At 49.6% G+C, this 14,933-nt stretch overlaps 1 protein-coding gene across 1 annotated transcript in view; it reads left to right on the plus strand.

The window, feature by feature from the left end:
- The window catches only part of Fgd5 (FYVE, RhoGEF and PH domain containing 5), a 93,959-nt gene that overhangs the window by 56,898 nt on the left and 22,128 nt on the right, over positions 1 to 14,933 (plus strand). The window contains exons 5-9 of the mRNA XM_059258224.1: positions 10,103 to 10,263; positions 10,481 to 10,640; positions 11,201 to 11,288; positions 13,458 to 13,508; positions 14,060 to 14,118. Coding sequence (XP_059114207.1) covers positions 10,103 to 10,263; positions 10,481 to 10,640; positions 11,201 to 11,288; positions 13,458 to 13,508; positions 14,060 to 14,118 — 519 coding nt within the window. The remainder of the gene's footprint in view (positions 1 to 10,102; positions 10,264 to 10,480; positions 10,641 to 11,200; positions 11,289 to 13,457; positions 13,509 to 14,059; positions 14,119 to 14,933) is intronic.

Below are 14,933 nucleotides of genomic sequence, written 5' to 3' on the forward strand. Positions count from 1 at the left end.
GCTCACAGCCACAGGCAGCCATGATGAGGGACCCTGAAGTGGAAGAACAACAGGAGAGACAGCCATCACGTATAGTATAACCAGGGACTGAAGGAAGAGGGACAGATCCTTCAGGTCTTCCGTTCCCAGAATATTAGGAGAGTTGCCACATGATGCCATGGGCAGCCTCATTGATTGAGTCTTGAAGGGAGGGAGAGCCTTCAATTCCATAGGACAAGGGGAGTTTCTGAGTCTCATAGATTTGAGGTATGTGTGGTGGGAGGTAAGTTCCAAAACCCACTCAAACCAGCCGATGTGTGACAGGTCACAAGGCACTGATAAGTTTAGCTGTAACTCAGGGATGTCTTGGGTCTGGACAGCAGCAAAGGGTAGACCTTGCAAGCAGATGCTGAGGGTAGAGAGAGAACTCAACTCTGAGAATTATAAGTTCACAGTGGCTCTTTGTACTTGGCCTTGAGAGAGAGACTGCAGGGGGTGTGGCCTGACTCTGGGGACAATGAGCATCACATCTCTGATCTGTAATCTGACAGTGGGGGATTTTCAGCCCTATGGCAGCAGCTCGGGTATTGGGGTTCCCCGGCTTCTGTCAGTGGCTGCTGTGATAGCCCCTGGCTCCGTATATCTAAGACCCTTCACTCTTACGGTCACCGCTACTGCTGCCGCCGCCACTACCACCACTATGATTGGTCACCCCCACCGCCCCTCCCAACCGCTGCTCTGTTGACACGCTTGCAGGCAGTGTGCAGCTCCAGGTCCTGCTGCCAATCCTGTGGCTCCATCTCTTCTGCTGCCGTTGAAGCCCAAAGCCAAGGATGCCTTCAGAACTCCACCATTTCTCGGGCTCAGCCTCACAGCCCACTCTTCTGTGGCGACAGGGGCTGCTGCTGCCTGCGTACTGCCTCTCTCTGCCTCACAGATGGGGCATCATAGGAGCGCATTTCTAATGGCTCTCCAGTGACCTGAGCAGCCTGTTTCTATCGCCAGAGAGGTGTTGGCACCAATCACAGCAGACCATAATTGTGTTTACTGTTCCTTTCACACCAATCACAGCAGTCTGTAAACCCAGGGAAGGTTCTCGCTCTCTGATGTGGTGGGCAAATGTTCATGAGACTTGGAATTGGAAAAGTCTTTGGTAAACTTTAAGATACAAATTCAGACTGTTGCAGCTGTGGCTGCATGTTCAGGATCTCAACTTCTGTAACCCCAACCATCCCATGGCTTCCTCATGGTGTCTGTGGGGTGCTTGGTGCTTGGTAGGCTGGCAGTTTGACTGACCGTCCTCTGCTCAAGGTAGCCAGGACGCTGGAAAAGAGCCCACTGCCAATCAGGGAGTCAAATAGTCCATCCCCCAACATTTTGTTTGTTTATAGGGAAATAAACATCAGCAGTACTTAAAATATGAACTTGTTGAAAGCATTAATAACCATGTTTAGTGTTCTTTTGACAATGCTCACTTCCTGCCCAACACCCAAGGACAGGTGAGTTCCCCTTACCTGTCTCATCCCCCATGGTGGTAGCTTAACAGAGTGCTTCTGAGCCACAGGCTCTCCACCACAGCTACCTCCTTTCTCCCACTCGGCCCCACAGCCACAGCGATGGGCAGGAGACTCTCCAAGGGCAGGCGGCCAGACATCCCTCTCCTGTGCTGTCTCACACTTCATCATATTGTCTCTCATACCTTCCTGGCTGGCAGTTCCCCACCCCACGCATTTGTTGACCCGTTCCAATAGGTTTTCATTTCACAGGCTTTAGGATGTTTTCTGGCTTGAGCCTTCCTTCACAGCACAGTATTGTTTAGCTTCCTCCTGTGTGTGCTTCCAGACTCCTACTGCTGCTAGTTTCCTGGTTTCTGTGGTGGGAAGATGCATTTCTTTGGCACTATAACACATTGGGACTTGTGTAGAAAGTAGAAAGTAGAAAGCTTTGCTTTCTGCAGAGTGATCAGCATGTGCACAGGCCCAAAGGCCAGCTAGGTCTAGCCTGTTTGGGAATTGAGAGAAATTCAGCCAGGTGGAGGATGTTATGAGCAGGAAAACTGAGAAAGCTGAGGCCAGCAGGGAAGGGGGAAAGGAGCCAGCCTCTCGACATATGAGGCTTGATCTCAAGTATCTGAGAGGCTAGGCTGCTGGTGCCTCTAGAAAGAAGTGCTGTGGCATTCTGGGAAAGGCCAAGGACTGTGTTCCCTTGGTGACTAGCTATGAGGTGAGGGGCCAGACTGATCCCAGATAGTAGGGGGATAGGTCTCTGCAGTGGCCATGTGAGCAGAGCAGACACTCTATGAGGTGAAGGACTCCAGAAGGCCCAAGTGGGCACCAGCCATGCCTGGAGAAGTGGGCATGGTCTCCTCATGGAAGACGCGGGTAGGACAGGATTAGGGTACACTGGGCAGGATGGAGGTTTTGACAGAGGCTACAGGGAGATATATGATTAGGATTTGTGGGTCCTCCCAGTATGCCCCAAACTAGAACACTGTCCCCTCTCCCAGGTGGTGGGAACTGCCGTGAAGCATGGGTAACCTCCTGGACAGGGCTGACCTCTCAGAGTGCTCAAGACAAACTCAGAATCTGCAGGGCTCTGGGGTCGGCACATTTATAAGTTTACCTATCAGCATGTGGCACTGTCTGCCCCACCCATCCCCCATCTGTTCACCCAGCCAGCTCCTCCTCAGACAGTGTCCAAGGTGACAGGCATGGCAGGGTCAGTGACTGCTGTGTGCCAACTCTTCACACATCGTCTCATTTTGTTGCACACTGTATATACTTAAGAGATAGAAGGGTACAGGTCCAGATACTGTGTCTCAGAGAAAGGGAATGACTTTTCCTGGGTCACATAGCTGGGGTGAAGTAATGCCAGGGGTTTTGACTTCAGAGCCCTGGGATGGAAAGAGGTCACTGTGATCTGGAGAAGTGATGCCTGGGAAGACTTTGTGAGAAGATGGGTCTTGCCCAGCAGAAAGTAGAAACAAACTTTACAGGGGGTGGGGTGGGGAGGGCAACTCCTGAGGGAAGAGTATAGGGCCATTGGGCCACCTAGGAAGTCTTTTCATGTCATATGTCAGGTCTCTCAAAGGGACTCAGTGCCCTGATGACTCAGCTGGGCAGGCATAGGGAAGGGAGTTGAGGAAGGATGGCCTGGTGGGTTGAGTGGCAGTGGGAAGTTCAAGGGAGCAAAGGTTAAACCAGACAACTTCCTCAACTAACTGTGGCTGTCCCCTACTAATCTTGCCTCCCTGCCTGTGGATACCATTAAGAAAATTTTGTTATTTTCATTGTTCTTGTTGTTTTGAGACAGGCTCTCACTGTGTTGCTCAAGCTGCCCTTGAACTTGTGATCCTTCTACCTCTGCCTCCCAATGTGGGATCCACTGCACCCTGCTAGGAGATACGTTTTAACTGGGAGGAAGGGGAGTCCTGTTTTCTGGGTCTTGCTGGCTCCCTAAGGCATAATGAGCTCTCTGACATCTTGGGGGTTTCTGGGGCACACATTTTGGCTCCATGGGGGACCATGATTGCTCTCTTCCTGGTTAGCAAGGAATGAAGCAGGATCCATGGAGAAGGCTTGGGCCTGGGCAGGTGTTACTGTCTCCTGTATGTTCATGCTGCCCTTCCTCCATGACCCTGATCTCTGAGGAAGGAGGTGATCCTTGGAGGGTTTGGAATAGAGGCAATAAATAAATAAATAAGTAAAGAAAGAAAGAAAGAAAGAAAGAAAGAAAGAAAGAAAGAAAGAAAGAAAGAAAGTGTTTAAATAAATAAATAAATAAATAAATAAATAAATAAATAAATAAATAAATAAATAAATAAATAAGGTATTCCAACTTGGCCCTTATCCCCCAGGGGACTCAGAGAATTGTTTGCCTTTAAAAATATTCTTGTAGCTTGCCTGTCATTAGTGAACTAATCTTAACAAAAGAACTCATGTATGTGTGCAAGAGAGACAGACACTACTTCCATCATCCCAGATTTCCTGTTCCTACCAATGATAGCAGGCCACCGGCGTATGTGCATTAATGCTTCTGGCCATCTAGTTTGTATTGTCTATAAATGTGCCTGTTCTGAGCACTTCGTTTAAATGGAATCTTAAGCTATGGTCTTTGTGGCCGGCTTCTTCCCTCTAGCATATGCTGTCAAGGTTCACCCATCTTTGCATGTATTGGTCCTTCATTCATTTGGGGCTGAATAATATTCCTTTGTGGGTGTAGCACAGTCTATTTACGCCTTTACCAAAGGATGGATATTTGGGTTCTCGCTGGTTGTGTGGAATGGTAAGCTGCAGGAAGCATGTGTGTTTGCAGTTCTCTTGGGCTTATACCCAGGGTTTCACCGGTGACTCTAACCTTTTGAGGAGCCTGCATGATTTTTCCTAGAGTCTGGTTCCATTCACCCTGGATAAAGAGGGCAACAATAGGCCAAAGAAGCTATTTCATCATCTAAGACCTCAAGTCCTGCTTGAGGCACCAATGAGTTTGTTAGAGATACTTCCAGGAACATGGCTGACTCAAGGTCAGCTGCATCACTAAAAACTCCCACCCGACAGGGGCGATGATTCTTCAAAGCTTGCACTGCTTGCAGACAGCTTTATCTCGGAAGAGTCTCCTCTCCCTGGCGATCATTTACAGCTTTCCTGTGGCTTGCATAGCCCTGGCTCTGCTCTCTTGAGTGTCCCGAGTCTTGTTTCTTGAGTTTCGGAAGCTGTATGAACCTCCTGCTGGAAGGAATGCCTCAGTGTGGGGGATGCAGGTGCACACCCTCATGCCACCAGGGCTCCGCATTCTCTACTCCTTGCAACACTGGCTACTGTGAGGCTGTGACAGCTAGCCTGGCAGGTGTGGGGCACATCTCTGTGGTTGGTTTTGCATGTTTCCCTGAGGACACATGGTGCTGGGTGTCTTTTCTTTGGAGACCTGTCTTCTCAAGCCCTTTACTCAGTTTTCTGCTGGGTGGTTAGTCCTTTTTCTTGTAACCTGTAAATAATCCTGTTATCAAGCATGTGATTTACAAACATTTTCTCTCTGATTCTTTGGGTCTTCTTCACTCCCTTTTGAGGTTCCATCCATCCATCCATCCATCCATCCATCCATCCATCCATCCATCTGTATTAGGTGGAACCCAGTATCTTAACACATGCTAGGCAAGTGTTCTATCACTGAGCTACATCCCAGCCTCATCTTTACTCTCTTGACACTGTCCTTTGAAATACAGAGGTTTGGTTTTGTTTAATTTTGATGTTGTCACACTTTATCTGTTTTTTGTTTGTTTGTTTTTTTTGCATGTGGTTTTGGAGCCTCGTCAGGAAGGTTCACTCACTGCTGTGTGTTCTTTGTAAGCTGAATGGTTTTGTTCTGAAGTCCTTGGAGCTGGCTTTCGTGTGGTGTAAAGAACTCAGACTTCACTTTCCGTATGTGGCCATCCAGCTGCCCAGAACCTTGTAGGACTGAGCTTACCTGATGAATCTTCTGTCCCCTTATTGACAACCACTTGATAGAAGTAAAAGGGAGTTCTGGGCCCTCCATGATGCTCCATTGATCTGTATTTCTGTCTTTACAACTCATAGTAAATTTTGAAGCCAACAAACATGAGTCTCTGAGCTGAGTGTGATGGTGCACACCTCTAATCTCAGCACTTAGGAGACAGAAGCAGGAGGATTGCTAGTATTGGGCAAGAGATCCTGTTCTAACAGCAACAACAAAAGCATGTTCCTCCAATATTTTTGTCCTTCTAGATTGTCTTAGCTGACACAAATCTAATGAGTTTTAAGACTGGCTCAGCATTTTCTGCCTGTAAAATGGAAACTGGGATGCTGTCAGAGACTGAGACAAACCTGTGTCAGCATCAGAAAAGTGAGCCAACGTCAGAAAAGTGGTCACAACTGAGGGAGGGCTGTCTCTATGTGCTCTTAGGTCCTGGTTCATTTCTTTCAATGGTGTTCTGTGTTTTCAGAGTTCAAGTTTTGTGCTGTTTTTGTTAGATTTATTTTTTAAATATTTTATTCCCTTTTATATCATTCACATTCTAAATCATTTTCTTGACCTTTTACTTTTTTTTAAAAAATGCAACAATAGCATGGTGCACTTTACAGCCAAATTTCCCTGTGTGCTCACACATCTCTCTCTACAAAGCATAATTCCTCATGGTTTTCTGCACTGTTAGTCCTTTGGGTGGCTAGCTTAGAAGGGTGGCCTGCTCCACAGAAGATTGTCTTCAAGATGCCCAGTGCCCTCCAGTGATTGGTTAGGCCAAGTGAACCTGTGCTCCCGGCATAGCTTACAGCCTGCCTAGACCCTGTTTACATAGGTGGGACATGGCTGCGGACAGTGTGACGTTAGCTACATGGGATTCCAGAGTTCAGTTGACTCAACAGGAAAATCCATGTTTGACTAGTGTCTTAATTACTGTTCTATTGCTGTGTGGGAACACCATAACCAAGACAACTTATGAGAGAAAACGTGGAATTGTGGTCATGCTTATAGTTTTAGAGGGCTAGCTCATTATCATCATGGCAAGGCACGTGATGGCAGTAAGACAGGCATGGTTCTGGAGAAGTAGCTGAAAGACCACATCCTGGTCCTCATGCAGCAGGGCCTGGTGTTGCCTTTTTTTTTTTTCTTGGTTTTTGAGACAGGGTTTCAAGATTTCTTTTTGGTTTTTCGAGACAGGGTTTCTCTGTGTAGCTTTGCGCCTTTCCTGGAACTCGCTTTGGAGACCAGGCTGGCCTTGAACTCACAGAGATCCACCTGGCTCTGCCTCCCGAGTGCTGGGATTAAAGGTGTGCGCCACCACCGCCTGGCCAGGGTTTCTTTGTGTAGCCTTGGCTGTCCTAGAACTAACTCTGTAGACCAGCCTGGCCTCAAACTCACAGACATCCGCCTGCCTCTGCCTCCCAAGTGCTGGGATTAAAGGCGTGCGCCACCGCCGCCCGGCTGGTGTTGCCTTTTGAAACCTCAAAGTCCATCTCCAGTGATGGAAGGAACTGGCACTTTGGAATCAGGGAAACAGACTCAAGAATGAGAACCTTGAGCAAATTACTCCATCTCCTGAGGCCCCTGTCTGTTGTGGAGAAAATGGAAATTACAAACAGATAGGGCTGCTATGAACATTAATAAAGAAACTGGTCCTGGGACTGAATGGTAAAAGGCTTTCCTTACATGCATGAAGACCTGGGCTCATTTCTTAGTACACACACACACACACACACACACACACACACACACATGCATGCACGCACACGCACACAAACATGGGGTAGAGTATGAAGTGTGAGGCACACAGCTCTTGGGATGTGTGCTCAGTGAAAGTCCCTGTTATCTCTAAGAACCTTCCTTAGTTGGGTGCTGGAGGTATCAGTGGAAGACAGGAAACAGAACCCTAAAACTCAGCATAAGAAGGTGTTTGTGTCTCCACTTTGGAGCCCAGAGATGCAGGGGGTCATCTGAGGTTACGCAGAAGTGCCTCTGGGTAGATATGGGCTTGAGCATCTTCTCTGAGCCTTGACTTAGGGAGTCCTGCAGGTTAGAGAGGGGACTCCACAATGTACTAAGGGAGTAGAGTGGCCCTGGTCTATCCCTAAAGCATCATTCCGTTCCAGCCTTCTGTACTTTCCTGCAAGGGGGCACTGACATGCATACTCATGTACACACATGCACACACAGGCACACTATGCATGTACTCATCCTCATAAAATCTCATAACTAAGACCATCTTCAATCTCTCAGATGCTCTTCTGTCTAGGGCCTTTGCACAGGCTGTCTCCCATCAGCACCTTATTGTCCCATGTAGGTTTTGCCTCCCTGGCAGCCTTTACCAAGCCAGATTCCCCCACTTCTGGCTTGCTCTAGGTCCCCATTCTGGTCCATGTCATACATGTCTCCTTAACGTTTTTTTTAATCACAATCTCTTTGTGGGCAGAATTACATGACTCCATTTCCCTCTGTCCTTGGAGCTTGCTGGAGATCAAGCACTCAGAATGTATACGGAATATTTGCTGAATGCTTAAGATGAGGTTTCTAGCATGCCTTCCTCTCTGGGGATGGCTACCGAGACCCTGTGGTGATGCCCAGGGATAGAGGCAGCAGAAACCTTTCCACAGGAGATGGCCAGTGCAGCAGACACTCTCTGGTTGCATTAAGAACAGGTGTGAGTGGATTGTGATCGTCTTGCTGATGGCTGTTCTGTCCTGTAGATGGCCATCTTGTCCTGCAGGTGGCTACCCTGCCTGTTGGGACTGAGCCAGTCAGTGAGGATTAATTACTGTGCAGGAAAGGATTGCAGAATTATTAACCCCGGAAGCTCCCCGGAGGATGCTGTGCATCCCACTGTCTGCTTGTCTGTCCTTGCTGTTTTCCTTTCTCTCCTTCCCTCTTTGCTCTCCAGCCATCCTCTCCTTGTCCTACCTCTCTTTGTCCCCGCTCTGTGGGGCTTTTGGGTGTGAGCCTCATGGTGACAGGATCCGGATCTTGGCTTCCCCAGCCTTATTCTCCTTTCCTGTTAAATAGCAGCTGTGTGGTTCCCCAAAGGGAATGAAGCTCCTCCCACACTGAAGGTGCCTCTGGGCTCCAGAAAAACAGCAGCCAGCAAACCATGTGTGGGCCCATGCTCTAAACACAGACCATCTTAAGTGTCATAACTGTGGGTTCTCCCAGTCTGCAGGGGATGCCTTCCAAGCCTCCAGTGGATGCCTGAAACCCTACAGGCCATCCATCCTGTACATGCTGCTTGTTCCTGTCCTTGTTCCCCATGATGTCAGAGTTAGCATCAGTTGCCAACTTGACACACCTGGGAAGACAGAACCTCAGTTGAGGAATTGCCTCCTTCAGGTTGGCCTATAGGCCAGTCTGTGTGGCATTGTCTTGATTAGTGATTGATGGGGGAGGACCCAGCCCATTGTGCCAAGTGCCACCCCTGGGCAGGTGGTTGGGGGTATATAAGAAAACAGTCTGAGAAAGCCATGAGGAGCAAGCCAGTAAGCAGCATTCCTCCATAGCCTCTGCTTCAGTTCCTGCCTCCAGGTTGCTGCCCTAACTTTTCTGGATGATGGACTGCGAGCTTTAAGTTGAAAGAAACCCTGTCCTTCCCAAGTTGGTTTTGGTCATGGTTTTATCACAGTAATTGAAAGTAAACTTGAACAGGTGACAAAGCCTGGTCCTCCAATCATACATGGCAAGAGGTCGCAGCAGCTGATACTAAAATAATGAGAAAAGTTACGAGTTTCCTCTGACCCCTTTTTCTTCTGATGCTGTGAGCTAAGGGAAGAATATGAGGTAGGTGGTTGTCAGGCTCCTTCTTCCCTCGGACTAACCGGACAAGAGGGGAAGTCGGAGCACTGCATGTGGGGGGTCTACACAGACTCCTCCTCGGCCTCTGTGAGTTTCCACTTTGGTACTCTTAAACTTTGGGGTCACAGACACCTGCTGTGACTTTTCCTTTTAGTGTGTATGTGTAGAGGGGGGGCATGTAGCCTAGACTGGCCTCAAACTCTGTATAGCCCAGGATAGCCTTGAATTTCTGATCAAGGTTCTTGATTTTTATTTTTACCGTGTCTTTTATTTTTAATATTGTGTGTGTGTGTGTGTGTGTGTGTGTGTGTGTGTGTGTGTGTGTATTTATATACACTCATGTCACTATACACATATGGAGGTTAGAGAACAACTTCTGGGAGTCAGTTTTCTTCCAGTCTGTGGGTCTCAGGGATTGAGCTCGTCATACTTGACAGGAAGTGTCTTAACTGACTAAGCCATCTCGTTGGCCCTGCTGGGGCTTCTTAAAGCTCTTTTTTTTTGAAACAGTGCAGCACTTGAGCGTCTTCAAAGTTGGAGAACTAGAAAGCAAGGACTATGCGTTTCCTTAGTGAAGGAATCACCAACTGATTCCCTGTCTTGTAGACAAAGAGCACTGGCCAAGTCACCACAGCGTGGCACTGCTCTGTGTGAACAATAGCGAAGACAGCCCTGTAGCAAGTGGGTACAAGCTGGCCTTCCTGATCCACAGGTGACAGTGTGCAGGCAATGACACTGGCCTCAGCTCCTGCAGCTGCCACTGTTCAGGTCAGGGCTCTGGAGCCTCAAGGGCCCTTCCTGCCCGGTGCATAACAGGCCTCTGGGGTTGCAGGATTTCCATGGAGCCGTCCTGAGGGCCTTGGAGGACATAGAGCAAGAGGGCAGAGAGCCACTGGCCCAAGAGGAGCTGCGGCAGGGCCTGCGGGAGCTCCCAGCTATCTGCGACCTTCACCAGGGCATCCTGGAGAACCTGGAGCAGAGGCTGGGGGATTGGTGAGCAGCCTGGGGTCCCATACCCCACTTATGCCACCTGGGGTGGGGGCAGACAAAAACCTCCACAAATACAAAATGCTGTCTCCGGGTGAAAAACAGGGAGCCCAGCGAGAGGTGGTAAGTTGTGTACCCCAAGCCAAGTGGCTTCCAGAACCCTTCCTCTCAGCCTTTGCTAATCCCAAGGCTGACTTTTCACTGTCTGTCCTCTCTCTAGCAGTGGGGAGGGCCAACAGCAGGTGGCCGACATCTTCCTGGCCCGCGAGCAGGAATTTGAACACCATGCCGCACACATCCTGCAGTTCGACAGGTACCTGGGGCTGCTCGCTGAGGGTTGCCTGCTCTCACCCCGGCTGGCCACCACCGTCCGGGAATTTGAGGTGGGTACCCAGGTCTTTAGAGACCCTGCTTTAAGGATGTTGTGGGGCCCAGGCAGGGGGACATGGAAAGACGTAAGAGAGGAAAATGAGACACACAGAAGGACCAAACTGGGCAGCAGATCGGGAGACCCAGTCGGGGGTTAGAAGGGCCACCCCACAGGAGGGGAACCCAGGACAGAGTGACCCCTGTTGGGCAGAGGGTGGCTAGGACATGGGAAGAATCTTAGAGCTAATTCTCTCAATTTTAACAACCACGCTGAGGCCCAGCCAGAGGGCAACCAAGGAAATGGCCAGCACTGGTCGCAAACTGGAAACCTAGCTCCTGGGTGGGCAAAGGGGAGCTTATCTCTTTTACTAATGTTGGGAGCAGAATGGGGCCTCAAAGAAGTGAGTTACTGCACGTGACTTTGAACCCAGAGGGATGACCCAAAAGGGCTTCCTGGAGGAAGACAGCCTGGGTCTGACAATGTGGGAGATTGCACCTGGTCGGGAAGCAGAATGAAGTGTGTCTGTGGGTGGTGGGGTCTCTGATGGCATCTCTTCTCCCTTCTCAAAAGCAGCAGAGTTCACAAGGGGGCGGCCAGAGCATGAAGCATCGTATGCTGCGTGTAGTCCAGCGCCTCTTCCAGTACCAAGTGTTGCTCACTGGTGAGCCATTAGGGTCCCGGTGGACTGAGGTGGGGTAACGTGGGAATAAGGACTTCACTTCGTGCATATAAGCAGGAAGATGGCACAGCTCCAGATCCCCAGGACCTCACAGATTCACATACACTGCCACCACCACCACCCCCCAGCCACCTTGGAGACCTTGCTTCAGTGGCTCCTCCTGTCCCCAAACACAGAAACCTAGTGACACTCTCACTGTGTATTTTCTAATTCAGCTGACGTCTTGCAAAAGCTGCCTTCTTAGGCCCCCTTATGGTGAGAATAGTGGACATTTTCCACCTCAGGCTTGCTGACATCCTGTGGCTTTGCTGCATGCTACTTCTTATCCCTCCCAGCTCTACAACATGCTGTCCAGCCTCCCTCCCACCTCCTGCCGTTTGGCCGCTCTGGCTCCCTCTTCTCTTTGGCTTACCAGTGGGTAACTGTCTTTACCACTGTTCTATTGCTGTGAAGAGACACCATGACCAAGATAACTCATAAGAAAAAGCGTTTAATTGGGGACTTGCTTATAGTTTCAGAGGTTAATCCATTACCATCATGGTAGGGAGCATGGGGTGAGCATGGCAGGTGTGGTGATAAAGTAGCTGAGAGCTAGATACTAATCCACAGGCAGGCAGGCAGACAGACAGACAGACAGACAGACAGAAAGACAGAGAGACACTTGCCCTGGTGTGGACTTTTTGAACCCTCAAAGCCCACCTTCAACAACAGACTTCCTCCAACAAGGCCACACCTACCCCAGCAAGGCCACACCTCCTAATCTTTCTAATTCTTCTCACATAATGCTACTCTCTGGTAACTAGGCATCAAACATACGAGCCTATGGGGGGGCATTCTTACTTAGACCACCACAGGAGCCTCACAGGCCCCAGGACTAGGCCCTCTCTCTTCGCTTCCCTCTTGGCCTTGCAGACACCCTGCCTCTGTGCTGAGCTCCACACTCACGGGCCACAGCCTCCCACGTAGACTCAGGCCCCATCCTGTTTCTGAGGCTCCCGTGAGTGTCTTTCTGACTCCCCTTGCAGAATAGGGCACGTGCAGTTTGAGGGGTCACAAGGAAATTTTGCTGGGGTTGAGGACTAAAGAATCTACTCATTCAGTTCAAGAAGTAGCCACCGTGCCGTGCCTGAGTACCAGAGCTGTGCTGAATGCTGCCAGTGGCGGCAAATGACAGTTAAAATGGAGAGAGCGAACCCTATGACAAGCCATGAGCTTAGCATATGCCAGGCCCTGGGTCCATCCCTAGTACCAATGATTTTATACCCAGGTATGCAAATACATATTAAAATGTATGAATACATAAGATCCGTGTTGAGAATGCTACCAAAAAAGCAAGTAGGTTACAGGACTAGGAAGTACGGCTAAGGTGTTAGATGTGGCAGAGAAGACCTCTCCAAGGAGGTGACATAAAACAGAGGTGTGAGCAAAGAAAGGACATGAGCTGTATGAAGCTCTACAAGAGGTTACAAGTAGAGGGGCCCTAGGGTAGGAACATGCTCAAGACTGCCTGTATGGCCAGACTTCAAGGAGCAAGGCAGAAGGTGGGTAGCAGGGGTAGGGCCATATCAAGGGGTAATACCCCCCATCCTGTAATATAGACCCACAGCTGGCCCAGCTGGGTGTATTCTGCATATGACACTTCTGGGATATCTACCAGACTCCTCAAGTCTCTAGAGATGACCTCCACCATCCTTAGCTGTGGGAGCCTGAGGGCTCTGTCCAGCAGAGGAAGTTATGAAGTTGGGGGATCTAAGAAGGATGCTTTCAGATGTTCATGGCTCCCTTAACCACACTGTGCTCCCTCTTAGGCCCTACCAGGGTGGACCCGCTGTAATATAGTGCTGTGTGGCTTGTCGTTGCTCGTAACCTTGCAACAGACAGCGAGTACTTTCTTGTGTCTGTGTCCCAGAGGTATGCCATACCAGGTACATAGCAGATCATGAATAGATAGGGTTGAATGAGTGAGTGACTGGTAGTGGTGGCCAGGACACTAAGAGGGTCCTCGTCTCGGGGTGGGCTGATATGGTGAGAATATGGACACTCCATTCTTGTCGATCTCTTCCTTCTCTAGAGAGGGAAGGTCACCATGGAAGACAGGAGGCCACCTTACTGGTAGAACTGACTATTGTCTCTCTCTCTCTCTCCCTCCAGACTATTTAAACAACCTGTGCCCAGACTCAGCCGAGTATGACAACACTCAGAGTAAGTCTGGAGAGACCCCAGAGGAAGCTACACCCCCTGATTTGTCTCTATCCACCAACCCTCAAGTCTACACCAGTGTCCTGTGTAGACATGGAGCAGGCCCAGCTGGGTGTATTCTGCATACGATACCTCTGGGTTATCTACCAGACTCCTCAAGTCTCTTGAGATGACCTCTACTGTCCTTAGCTGTGAGAGCCTGAGGAATCTGTCCAGCAGAGGAAGAGAAGGTCGTGGAGCTGGGGGATCTAAGAAGGATGCTTTAAGATGTTCACGGCTCCCTTAGCCACACCATGCTCCCTCCTGGGCTGGTGCCTCAGCCCCTACCAGGGTTGTCCCACTGTAATATAGTCAGCAGCCAGGGAAACTGAGGAAGTCATGGAAGAGCTGGGGTTAGGCTCATGACCTGATGCTATGGTGGGAAAAACTGGTGCCACTCCACCTTCGTGGCCCGCCACAGGTGAGACAGAGAAGGCACACAGCCAAAGAAGAGGTAAGGGCTGTGGAAGCTGGACTAGACCTCATAAAGCTGCCATCTGTCCTTTGTTCCCCAGGTGCTCTGACTCTCATCTCTAAAGTGACAGACCGTGCCAATGAAAGCATGGAGCAAGGGGTAAGTCCAGCCATGGCTTCTTCTCTGGGGTAGAGACTCCAGGACCTGCTTCATCCTGCTCATCTGCCTTGTGGTACCCCACTGTCCATCTCCTGGGGCTCTGCAAAGAGCCTTGGGTTCTGGCCCGACATTTGCTGTATGGCCTGTGTGTTCCTCTTTGGGCCTCTGGTTCCATTTGAACTGTGTGGGGTTATAGACTTGCACAGACCTGATAAACAGTGCCACTTCCCACGGTCTCAGTAACTGACATGCTCCACTCCTAGGAACACCTCATATCTCCAAAGTCAGAATCACTGGTCTGCTGGGTGCCTGAGCTCTGGGTGTACATCTGGTTGTGATGACATGTATCCTGTTTGTTGGACACTGGGTGGGTGTTTTCTGGTTTCTGCTGAGGACATCAGTCTCTCTTCCACATCCCAGCTCTACCTGAGTAGTTTTTATGGTCATCTGTATCCACATATTCATCAGGCTGTTACCACACTAGAGCTGTGTGTTGAAAATGAGCCAGAGGCTGAGTCTTAGCCTAATGGGGAAATTCAGCAACCCATTAGTCATGTCTTTCACTGGCATAGAAGGGGATGATAGTGGTGTGTGTGCCAAGGCAGTGCTCAGCAGCTCTGCTATAGCAGAGAACCCACACAGAATAGGAAATGGCATCTGGGGACATTACCTAAAAGTCAGGCCTTGAGCTCTTCAGAACAGTGGCCATGGATGCAAATAACCATAGTTAATGGTTAGTGAGAGAGGAGGGGCTAAGGTTCAGGGGATGGAGTGTCCTGAAGCTAGGGTTGGAGGAGGTAGCATCACTTCTGATA

Source organism: Peromyscus eremicus, chromosome 3, assembly GCF_949786415.1.
Source record: "Peromyscus eremicus chromosome 3, PerEre_H2_v1, whole genome shotgun sequence".
Taxonomy (NCBI): domain Eukaryota; kingdom Metazoa; phylum Chordata; class Mammalia; order Rodentia; family Cricetidae; genus Peromyscus; species Peromyscus eremicus.